General features: G+C 43.6%; 1 protein-coding gene across 1 annotated transcript in view; it reads right to left on the bottom strand.

The window, feature by feature from the left end:
• Window positions 1-12,732, bottom strand: part of gfm1 (G elongation factor, mitochondrial 1) — a 150,461-nt gene that overhangs the window by 116,026 nt on the left and 21,703 nt on the right. The window contains exon 4 of the mRNA XM_068042152.1: window positions 7,458-7,662. Within this exon, the coding sequence (XP_067898253.1) occupies window positions 7,458-7,662 (205 nt within the window). The remainder of the gene's footprint in view (window positions 1-7,457; window positions 7,663-12,732) is intronic.

Here is a 12,732-nt window from a genome sequence, read left to right as displayed (position 1 = left end):
TCCTAAATGAAGAATATTCCCGAATATTCAGTTCCCAGTCCTGGTCATCCTGGAACCACATTTCGGTAATGGCAGTTAAGTCATACCCACTTACCTCTATTTATACCTTCAAATCACCTACCTTGTTGCGAATACTGCATGCATTCAGATAGAGTGCCCTTAACTTTGTCTTATCATTATTCCTCACTCCGACCTGATCCTATTTGATGTTTGCCTTCTCCTCGTCTGCCTTGCAATTTCACTTACTTCTTCTCTACTTCCTGTTACCAGCTTTGCTTCCCTTTTAGGTTCTCAACCCCCTGCCAATTTAGTTTAAACCTCCCCCACAGCACTGGCAAATCTCCCTGCAAGGATGTTAGTCCTGGTCCTGCTAAGTTGCAACCCATCCATCTTGTACAGATCCCAACTACCCCAGAACAGATCCCAATGCCTCAGAAATCTGATGCCCTCCCTCCTGCACCAATTCTCCAGCCACACGTTAAATTGCTTAATCCTCCTATTCCTACGTTCACTGGCACGTGGCACTGGGAGTAATCCGGAGATTACTGCTTTTGAGGTCCTGCTTTTTAGTTTCTTTCCTAATGCCTTAAACTCCGCTTTCAGGACCTCATTGCTCTTCTTACCTGTGTCGTTGGTACCAATGTGGACCATGACCTCTGGCTGTTCACCCTCCCCAAGAAGAATATCCTGTAGCCGCTCCTTGAACCTGGCACCAGGGAGGCAACATACCATCCTGCTGTCACATCTGCGCTGCAGAAACACCTGTCTGTTCCTCCACCTAACGAGTCCCCTATCACTATTGCAATCCCCTATCAGGATTCATCTGACCCATCTCATTCCCCAGAACCAATTCCAGCAATGCCTCCTTCCTCATTGGAAAGGAAACATACTGATGTAAAAAATTCTCCTGAACACAATCTAGAAACTCTTGCCCCTCTTTGCCCTTTACAGTATTACTATCCAGTCTATCTAGGATTATTCAAGTCCCCTATTATAACTATGCTATAATTCTTGCTCCTCTCTGTAATTTTCCTGTAAATTTGTTCCTCTATATCTTTCCCACTCGTTGGTGGCCTGCAGAATACATCTAGCAATGTAATAGTACCTCTATTGTTTCTTGCTTCTGACCAAATAGATTCTGTCCTTGGCCCCCTCTAGGACATTGTCTCGCTCCAGCACTGTAATGTTCTTCTTAATCAATACTGCTACCACTCCTCCTTTCTTCCCTTCCCTACCTTTCCTCAATACCTTGTATTCAGGAACATTTGTCCCCAGTCCTGTCATTTTTTGAGCCAGGAATCTCTTGTCGCTACAACATCATATTTTCACAAGGCTATCTGTGCTGGCAGTTCACCAACCTTATTTACCATACTCCACGCATTCAAATACATGCACAGGAAACTTAATTTACTCCTTTTTGCATTCCTTCCTACTCTGACCCCACCTTGTACCTTATTATTCTCTACTCTAATGCTCTTCCAATTTTCTGTTCACCTTGGTTTTCCTCTATAATACTACCTTTTCGTTCCCACAACCCTGCCAAGTTATTTTGGCTCCTCAATAGCACTAGCAAATCGGCTTGCAAGGACATTGATCCCGGCTCCATTCAAGTGCAACCCATCCATTCCGTACAGGTCCCATCTCCACAGAACCAGTCACAATGTCCCAGGAATCTTAAGCCCTCCCTCCTGCACCAATTGTATTATGATCACTTTTTCCCCCAGAGGAATTAACCCTGCCTCATTCCACAATACTAGATCCAATATCTCTTTGTCCCTTGTCGGTTCCACGACATAATTATTGTAGGAAGCTGTCGCGAACGTATTCTACAAACTCACCTTCCTAACTACTTTTGCCAATTTGATTGGTCTAGTCTACATGAAGATTAAAGTCCCCCACAATTATTACATTGCCTTTGTTCCTGCTCCAATTATTGCTTGCTTAATACTCTGTCAGGGGACCTATAAACTACTCGTACTAGCATTTCTGAACCTCTTATTCCTAGTCTCCACCCAAACTGATTCTACTTGCTCATTTTCTGAGCCAAGATCCTTTCTTACTACTGTTCTTATGTCATCCTTTACTATCAGGGCTACTCATTCTCCTTTTCCACTTTGCCTGTTTTTTCAAAATGTTGTGTACCCTGGAATATTTATTTCCCAATCTTGGTCACCTTGCAACCATGGCTGGAATTTTATGCCCTCCCACCCATCCCAGGAGCAGGCTGGGAAGCAGGGGGCATTAAATCAGGTGGGATGGTGGGTTGGGGGTGCCATGCCCGTTGCCTACCTGCCTCGCCCGTTGCCTACCTGCCTCCACTGGTATTTTATATTGGCGGAATAGGTGGCCACTTAAGTGCCTTCTCACACTGCTGCTGGTAAAATGCCAGCGGCACTCCACCACTTGGGGCAGGTGCCAGAAAAATCTGACAACCCGCTGGTGGGTCCCTGTGTCCGATGGAGGGCCACGGGCCGCCCCCACTGGAAGACCATTGCCCCCCAGGGCCTGGTTGATTGGTCCCAGTGAGCCCTGACCCCATTTACCTTTTTTTCCAGCCTCCATCACGAGCTGGGTCTGGGACCTGTTGCAGTTCCAGCAGTGGTGATGCTGCTGAAACTGGAGCTGCTGCCCCACTGATTGGCTGGCAGCTCTTGAAGTCAGGACATCCTGCCTCAGAGGAGCAGAAGTCATGACCTCAGGCAATTAACTGCCTAAGCCATGCAAAATAGCACCATGGCTTCCAGAGCCAGTGGAGGCAGGCTCACCCCTTACTTTCCACCCAGTGGGCAGAGCCCCTGCCTCCTCGTTAAATCCCAGTCCATGCCTCTGTAATGGCGATTTTATGAAACCTAACTATCTCTACTTCTGCTGCAGATTCAGATATCTGGTTATAAATGCTTCATGTATTCCGATAAAGAGCCTTTAATTTTTTTTTAAACTACTATTCATTGCATGCACCTAATTTACTGATGTACTGTTACTGTTAAATTCTTTATCCCTTCCTGTCCCATTCTGTTCGTCCTTAGCCAAATCACTAGACGGTTGTAATTCCTCATTTTTTCTCTTTAGATTTCTAAATCACCCTTCACCTGACTGCCGCCCCTTCCTCCCCATTCCCAACTTTAGTTCAAAGCTTATCCACAGCCTAAATTGTCCCATTTGCCAGGACATTGATCCCAGCCCAGTTTAAGTGGAGCCCATCCCAATGAAACAACCCCTTCTTTCCCTGGTGCCAGTGCCTCATGAACTGAAATCTTTTCTTCCCACACCACTCTTTAAGCCACACGTTTAATTCTTTAATCTGCTTGACCTTACGTCAATTGGCATGTGGCTCTGGTAACAATTCAGAGATTATTACCTTTGAGTTTCTGTGTTTTAATTTGTATCCAAACTTCTCAAACTCTCTTGGCAGAACATCATTACTATGACATATCTATGTCATTAGTTCCTATGTGGACATGACAACTGGATTCTCCCCCTCACACTCCAAAGTTCCTTGCAGTTATGAAATGTCTTTAACCCTGGCACTGGGCAGGCAACACAACCTTCAGAACTCCAGGTCACGGCTGCACAGAACAATATCTATCCCCCGGACTATAATGTCCCCCATCACTATCACACTCCTTATCTCTCCCTCCACTTGAATGGCTTCCTGCACCTTGGTGCCATGGTCAGTTTGCCCATCCACATATCCATTGGGAATCATTTTGGGCAATTCTTATTTCCTGCAATATAATGTTTACATGTTAAGTGCAAATTGAACAGCACAAAACAAAGTACAGGAAGTTAATACAATTCCCTTACTCATGCAAACACAAAGTTTAGGAAACATTAGTTCAAAAATACCCCAAAGATGATGTGTTCGTAAATGTTTCATAGCCTCCATGACTCAGTAGGTAAATGCAGCGCACTGTTTCACACAGATCCATACAAACAAGTCCCGGATTTGAGATGAGATAGGCGATGACTTTATTCTGAAGTCAGGGTATCCCAAGGTAGGCAGAAGGAAAATAAAATAAATAGAACTAGGGCATCTGTTTCTGACTGCTAGCTCACAAATCCTGCTGGAAGGACTGGGCTTAACCGCAATGATCCAGCAGCTCAAATTGCCCAATGACAGTCTCTTGTCAAAGTACAGAAATAAAGAACAGTTGTCGACTACCACCTATGCAACTACAAGTCCTACTTCCTTCAGAAGAAAGACAAATGAAGAAACATTGGAGACATACACTTTTGACATTTCTGTCTATGAAAAGCTCCCTTAGACTAAAATTTTACTAATGTACTACATAGTTATCAAGTAATTCCCATAGAACAATTAACTAGCTAAACAATTTTCAGCTCTGAAGAGTATTACACAGCCACATTATAACAGAGACACACTGAATTGTTTAAGATAACATTTGCAGGCTTGCGTGAAACTCATTTCGTATGTCACAAGCTGCCATCTAGTGGCAGCAACTTAGATGAACAGCATTAACAGAAACTTGGTTGCAAACTGGAAAACAATGGAAAATAAACATATCTGGATATAACATATATAGGAGCCATAGAAAAGATAAAGGAGTTGGAGTAATAATATTGTTTAAAGAGAGAATACATGCTCTGGAGAGGGTTAATGTAAACAAGGAAGGGATAGAGAGAGTCATTAAGGTTGTAGCTCAAAGATAATAAAAAGGGCTTGTTACATCAGTTCAGGTAGAGGCGTATTCAGGTTTCCAAATTGTGGAAAGGAAATCAAAGACAAAATCTGCAGTCTGATTAGAGAGATGAGTAGAAATAACAAAATGATTGTTCTGGGGGAGATTGTAACGATCCACATCGATTGGGACAGAGAGCGAACAAATAGAGAAAAGGAAATGGAATTCTCAAAATGCATACAGGACGCTCTTTCCTCTTGTTAAAAGCAAAGTGGGAGCCCTGGAAGAAGAGGACTGTCACATTACAGAACATGATAAAATTTAAGGTTCCTTGCAAGTATTTTGCATTGGTCTTTACTAAAGAGGATATCAGAGAGGAAGTGAATCTTGAAGTGGCTGAGAGGATTGATATTTTAATGAAGAGGGAAAACGCACGTTTTTGTAAGCTAATGGAAGACGAAGTGCTGGCATGCAGGATACATCCTAGAATCCGAAGGAATTGAGGGAAGATACAGCAGAAGGCAAAGAAGTGATATTTCAGGGCTCTTGAGTGTGGATGGGTGCCAGAGGAATGCCAAGAGGCCAATCCAGTACCCACTTTAAAAAGGGAGATGGAACTAATTGAGTAATTGTGGGCCAGTTAGTTTAACATCTGTGGCAGGAAAATTTTTAGTCTACAATTAAGGATGAGATTACCACATACCTAAATAGAAAGTAGTTGTAAGTAGCCAGCTCAGATTTCAAAAGGAACAATTAGGCTTGACAAACCTTATAGAATTCTTTATGTAGGGAACAGATCTGGTAGACGGGGGAAATGCAGTCGATGAAGCATACGTGGACTTTAGTGAAGTCTCTGGCAAAGAAGTTGATTGCCGGAGAAAATTAAGGTGCATGGAATTATGGGAAGGTTAGCAGAATGGATTAAAAATTGGCCAAAGACAGAAAAAGAGAGCTGGGAATAAATGGGTGTTTTTTCGAAGTGATTGACTGGTGTCCCTTCGGGTTCTGTTCTGGGGCACTTCTGTTCACAGTGTCTATCAATGATTTGGATATAGGCCTAGAGGGAGCGGATGGTGGAATTTACAGATGATACCAAAATAGGAGGTATAGTTAATGCTTTGCAGACCAAAAGAAAATGCAAATGGATATTGGTAAGATAGGAAATAAGTTGTGAAGTTATGCATTTTGGTAAAACAAATAACAGCTTTAATTATACAGTGAATGGAAGCAGGCTCAATGCTGTGGAAGAGTAAATGGACTTAGTACAGGTTCATAGAACATTAAAAGGTAGCACCTCAAGTTGATATGGTTATTAAAAAAGCTCAGACTCTATCATTTCTGGTATTACACTACTGTTACAACTCGGTGAGAAGGGGTCTAGGGGGTTCTTCTCAGCCTTTGCCTGGTTTAACCGTAACAGGGTTTAATTTTAAAACACCGTGTTTTAGCTCCCTCTCAGTGAATCCTTATTCACTGCTCCAACTGTAAGGCAAAGGAATCAGACAGTTTTTGTTAGATTTAAACAAGAAAGGTGGAAGTTTATTAATCTTGAGAGAGGGAGAGAGAGAGCGAGAGAGAGGCTTCCTTGTTCCAGCTTCAGTTTCAAAACTGCCTTCTGAATTCAAATTGTCCTGCGGCTCGTTCAAAAAGCCTGAACAGCCGGTTAGTCATGTGACCAGCTGGTTTAACCAGTCCTGGCTTTGTGGCAGGCCCTGGAACGTGCTTCCTTACACCTTCAATGTCTGGTGATCAAAATCCATGAGTTAATTGGAGCAGGGAATAGTCCTTTGTCTACACAAGCAGCGTCTCTTAGTATGCAAATATCCTTCCAGCCCAGTGTCTGGTGATCTTCAAACAAGTCATTTCTTCACTCGAGCAATATTTTAAAATCAATGTTCATATGACAAAATTAATATGCCTCATTCTTGTCAGATGGGGGCGTCTGCATGACACTAGTAAATGCTTGCTATACCCTTTCCACTGTCCTAACACCTTATCACAAGGGTGAGATCAAAAGGGTTGACGGGCTGTCTTCATTTGAATCTTCTGATTTATCGAAGACAATTGTATAAGTGGTACAAAGTATAACATATGCTCAAATCAATCTATGTCCGCACCCCCCGCAGCATTGGTTACAAAAGAAGCTGTGACATGATAGCATCACATATTGATTTGCTTGCGATTTGTCTGGTCTCCAGGATGGCAAGAACCTGGCCTAGATTCAGCACTTGCCCAGCAATCTGGGCAAGATTAGTGATTCATTGTACGTGAAACAGCAGCTTCAAAGCCACATCCTACCACTGCACTGTGCTGGGTGTTCGAACATGAATGTAATGTGCTAACACATCACCGAATAGTCGCCGTTCATCTTCCCATTGTCTCTCGCTCTTTCCTTTTTTCCTAACTCTTGCTTTGGTACAGTTCTGTGGATGCCAGTAGCCACCCCACTTCCCACGACCCCCCTAAATGACCAGTTCCTAAGTCTGAGCCCAGGAAGCATATATTCAATATAGATCTCATCTCCATAAAGTATAAACTTAGCTTACTGCAGGTCTCTGTAAAAAATAGTCGAATAATGCATGAAAATGAGAGGGCTCAAGCCTGCAGTCTAATCTCATGGAACGGACACCACACTAAATTGCAAGTCATCTTTCCCCCGGACACCCACAACACAACCCCTAGCCCCTCCCTAAATTAATTATTGATCTGAAACCCTAGGTGTTACTGTCGGGGCAAAAGGTAGAAAGCATGTGAAAACTCTCAACATAAATCAGAATTGTCGCAGTTTGTCAAAATTTTTCACATTCTAGCACAAACCTTATTTGTTGAAGAGCTCGATTAGGATTAGCTCCCAGTCTGTCGAGTTTGTTTATGAATGTAAGAAATGGAACATTGTAACGCTTCATCTGTCTGTTTACAGTCATCGTCTGGCACTGTACTCCACCGACTGAACACAAAACCAGAACAGCGCCATCCAAGACTCTTAGTGCACGCTCCACCTCGATTGTAAAATCAACATGTCCTGGAAAAGCAGCAAATAACAGTGTGATTAATGAACAAGAACATGTGACTTTCTGTGGTATGAGATTCCCTAGCGTATACCTTTTTTGACTTTCTGTGCTATTTATGGACAAGGGTAAAATATAATGCAAGTAAATTGATAATTTCTTTAAAAAAGTGTAGAAATATAAAAAATGCAAGAATCAATTGATGAAAATAATTATTTGAAACAACATCCAATTTAAGTAGATGACAGTGGGTATAATGAAGTGGGTGAGTTGCAAATGACAATCAGCCTGCAGTGGTATGAGATTCCATATCCAAACTACATAAATTTAACTTAAATAAAAGCAAAATACTGCGGATGCTGGAAACCTGAAATAAAAATAAATGCTGGAAATACTCAGCAGGTCTGGCAGCATCTGTGGAGAGAGAAGCAGAGTTAACGTTTTGGGTCAATGACCCTTCTTCGGAACCCCATATATATATTATATATGAAATTTAACTTGATGGTAGGTAGTTCATTTTTTTTTTAAATCATCTTAAAATCAGGATGTCTCAAAGTGCTTTATAATCAATGGTTTACCCTTGAAGTTAGACTATTATATATGAAAATGCCACAAACAGCAAATGAATTAATTCACAATCGTTACAGTGCAGGAGGCGGCAATTCGGCCCATCGTATCCACACTGGCTCTCTTGAAGAGAAATTCCCTCAGTCCCATTCCCCTGCCTTCGCCCCGTAACCCTGCACATTCTTCCTTTTCATATAACTGTCTAGTTCCCATTGGAATGATTCAATTGAACCTGCCTCCATCACACTCACAGGCAGCGGATTCCATAACTTAACCACTCACAGTGTGAAAAGGTTTTTCCTCATGTCCCATTTGTTTCTCTTACCAAATACTTAAAATCTGTGCCCTCTCATTCTCGATCCTTTCCTGAGTGGGAACAGTTTTGAACACCTCAATCAAATCACCTCTCAGCCTTCTCTTTTCCAAGGAAAACATTCCTAACTTCTCCAATCTATCTTAATAACTGAAATTCCTCACCCCTGGAACCATTCTCATGAATCTCTTCTGTACTCTCTCCATTACCCTCACATCTTTCCTCAAGTGCGGCATCCAGAACTGGACGCAATATTCCAGCTGAGGCCAAACTAGCATCTTATACAAGTTCAACATAACTTCCTCGCTCTTATATTCTATGCCCCTATTAATAAAGCCCAGGATATTGTATGCTTTATTAACTGCTCTCCCAACCTGTCCTGCCACCTTTAATGACTTATACCCATATATACCTAGATCCCTCTGCTCCTGCACCCCCTTTCGAATTGTGCCTTTTATTCTATATTGTCTCTCCATGTTCTTCCTACCAAAATGAATCACTTCACATTTCTCTGCATTGAACTTCATCTGCCACCTGTCTGCCCATTCCATCAATTTGTCTATGTCCTTTTGACGTTCTACACTATCCTCCTCACAGTTCACAATGCTTCCAAGTTTCGTATCATCTGCAAACTTTGAAATTGTGCCCTGTACACCAAGACTTAGGTCATTTATATCAGGAACAGCAAGGGTCCCAACACTGATCCCTGGGGAACTCCACTACAAACCTTCCTCCAGCCTGAAAGACATCCATTAACCACCACCCTTAGTTTCCTGTCACCCAGCCAATTTTGTATCCATGCTGTTACCATCCCTTTTATTCCATGAGCTACACGTTTGCTCTGTTGTGTGGCATGGTATCAAATACCTTTTGGAAGTCCATGTACACCACATCTATAGCATTGCCCTCATCAACCCTCTCTGCTACCTCCTCAAAAAACTCCAGCAAGTTAGTTAAACATGATTTTCCCTTATGGAATCCATGCTGGCTTTCCTTAATTAACTCAACTTAATTACCAGATAATCTGAAGTAATGAAACTATTCTCGTTTCTGTCTCTCTCATCCATTGTAGATGCATTTCCAAACTAAAATAAGTTATTTCTCAATAGTCAATTGCATTGAGCATTGTGGTATAACTAGTTTCACAATACATAGTATATACTTGTACGCATAAGGCGTGCACATAAATGCTTTATGCAATGTATGCACAGATCCGAAAGGACATCATCTACATTTCTTCATGATATATATACCAACCAGAAAGAAACAGCACAGCTCGAAGAGATAAGAAAGAGAATAAGTATGGAGAATCTCAGGCATAGAGCCAGCGAGAAACTCCGGAGACCAACCATCGCAGAAGTGGAAGACCCTGTGTGAGCAACGCGGCGACGACGTAAAAGAGAGAGAGAACGGAATGCCTGGCCAGCGTCAGCTCTCCCCTTTTTCAGGTATTATCCTTTGTTTTCTGTGACTAGGTCAGGGAAAGGTCAGAGGAACCTAGTGGGTGTGCTTATCGATTCTAGCTAGCTTTGTTATTAACTGTATTACCCAGTTTGAGTTGCATGCTTTTGTCTAACCAAGTGTATAAGCCTTATTCTTACATTGTGCAACAACGTGAATAAAGTAAATTGATAGTTAAAGAAAGGACTGAGTTTCCTCCTCTTTGCACTAAGCCATTAACCGTTGACGGTGGATTAGGTGGATGGTGGCTCTCCTGTAACCCCGATATCCCGAACACCCAGCCTGAGCCTGAATTAAGAGGACTTAGTCCCACGTGACGACCAGGATCAAGTGGGTGAAGGAAATAAAGGGGCCAAGGGGGAGTTGACCCCACGCCACGGTTTACATAATTGGCGTCCCTGGGTGGGCACGAGGATCAATCTCTCCGTTGAGTCAGCGGGAGACTCGAGCCAAACCGAATTGGCAAAGTACAGAGAGAACAGGAACTTAGGGGTTAATTTGTAGCTACTAACATAAGATGACGAATCAAAGGGAATCTCCAAGCCCTGGAGACTTGGATTGTTCTGATTGGAAGGGATGCCTCCAAAAATATGTAATAGGGAAGTGGCCGCAATACGGGGAGTATGCAGGTCACGCTAGCAACAAGGGAAAACCCGTAGGGGAAGCCCTTGGAAGATTGCACAAGCGAAGATGTCAACTAGGAAATTTTAAAAAATACAGAAGTAAGTAGCTATCAGATGTTTACTTGAGGAATGGATAGAATGCCAACAGCAGGCTAAAAAAAGAGAACAGACTAGAGGAAGAGAATAAAAAACTCTGTGAGGAGGCGGCCCGCCTTAGTGAAAAAGTAACTGATTTGCAGGACAGAGAAGTGCGGATTTGATGCATATGAACCAATATCAGTTACAGTGCGAAAAACTAGTTACGGAAAAAAGTAATCGAGAGGGAGAAGCCCAAGCAGCTAAAGCTGAGGTGGAAGGATGGAAACAACAATGTAGTGATTTAAAAACTGCCATGAATGTGATTCAGAGCAGCATCTCAGGAAAAGAGAAGTAATACAGGTGATCATACAAAGTGTCAAAAATACATAGCGAGACTGCAAGAGCAGCTAGCCGCGAGGTATAATCTGTGCTTTTGCACCCGAAGGAAGTGAGGAGAACGGTGAAGGGGACACAGATTGGAATGAGTTAGCAGACGAAGCGGCTAGATACGGCCATGATGACGAGACCCTCTACCCAAGGATCCTCCGCCAGCACCAAAGGAGCCATCGGCCCCCATGGCTCCCCTTGTGACCACTAGGGCAGCGATAGGGGCAGATGGTCAGGTGGCAGCTGGCCCGCATATGACATATTCCACTCCAATGGGGGTACAGCAATTGAGGGATATTGCGAAAGACATTGGGACGTGCACACCAGGGGATGATCCTAGGGAGCTGTTCCAAGCGGTCAGTCAACAGAGAGGAATACACGGCTTAGATGATGCTGAAGAAAGAAAATTAATTATAATGTGCCAACAACCACACAGACACTCCGCCCTACCAGAGGAGCAAAAACTCGGTAGAGGCACAAATGAGGCTTTAAAAGATCAAGTATTAAACGTCATGGGCACTAACAGAGGGGACCCAGTGGAGGCGCTAACGAAATGCTATCAAAGAAAAGGTGAACACCCTGTCGCGTTTGCGGCCCGCATCTGGGTGGTGTTTCAAGGGGTAAATGGCACAAATCTAGATAGAGCCAATCCAACGCCAGAGATTAGAAACCGATGGCTGAGAACGCTGGTGTCGCATGGCACTGAGGAGTCAAGAAGGGCACTAGATCAATTTGATCCCTCTGATGACACGCACATAGAGGCTTGGGTACTCAGGAGGATGGTTAGAGCATGGGAGAAGGAAACAACAAAATTCTCCAAGGCCCCTGGGGGAAAGGCGATGCCTGTCAAAGATCAGACAATAACCTGGAGAAATGAAGGGAGGGGAACTACACAGGCCCAGCCTTTCAGACAGGAGGAAGGAGTAGAGGCATCGGGAGAGGAACCGTCCCAGGAACAGGGAGAAATCCGGGTGGGCCGACCCACTGCTATAACTGTGGCCAGGAGAGACATTTCAAAAGAGAATGCCCAAACCCGAGACGAGAAAATGCAGGTCGGGGAGGAGGCCAGAACAACCGCCAGAGCCTACCTGTGGAAGGACTGAATAGGTCAAATCCTCATTGTGATATACTAGAGATAGCACCGTCTTCGGGGTCGTACCCCGAACCACAATGACGGTCGCAGGCCTCTCCGTTATGGGTGTGTGACACGCAGTGGGATAACACAGGGAGACCCCTAGTGAATGGTAGGGTTGGAGGCCGCCCTGTCACGTTCCTTTGGGACACTGGAGGATCCCGAACCACCGTAAACACCACCAATGTTAGTAAAGTAGATTGGAAAATTCAAAGTAAACTTGTTTTAAGCGGATTCACAGGACATTCACGAGTGGGATATGTGAGCGTACCGTTGGAAGTCAGTGTGGGGGACGTAGCAATAGAGCAGACAGTGGTTATCATTAAGTTAACCAGAGAACAAGAACATATATTAGGGTGCGATGAAATGGCTAAAGCGGGACTCTGTTTTGACCCAGTTAATTGCGCGATTTGGCAAATGCCCTTGGGCATGGGTAGTATAGATCACACATCCGTCCCGGTGGGGGAATACCAGGATAGGATATGAGCGTTCGGGGAAATGTGGACGAGACCAGAAGAAATGA

The sequence above is a fragment of the Heterodontus francisci genome, chromosome 11 (assembly GCF_036365525.1).
Source record: "Heterodontus francisci isolate sHetFra1 chromosome 11, sHetFra1.hap1, whole genome shotgun sequence".
NCBI lineage: Eukaryota > Metazoa > Chordata > Chondrichthyes > Heterodontiformes > Heterodontidae > Heterodontus > Heterodontus francisci.
Note: the sequence above shows the minus strand (reverse complement) of the source record. Positions and strands in the feature narration are given on the sequence as shown.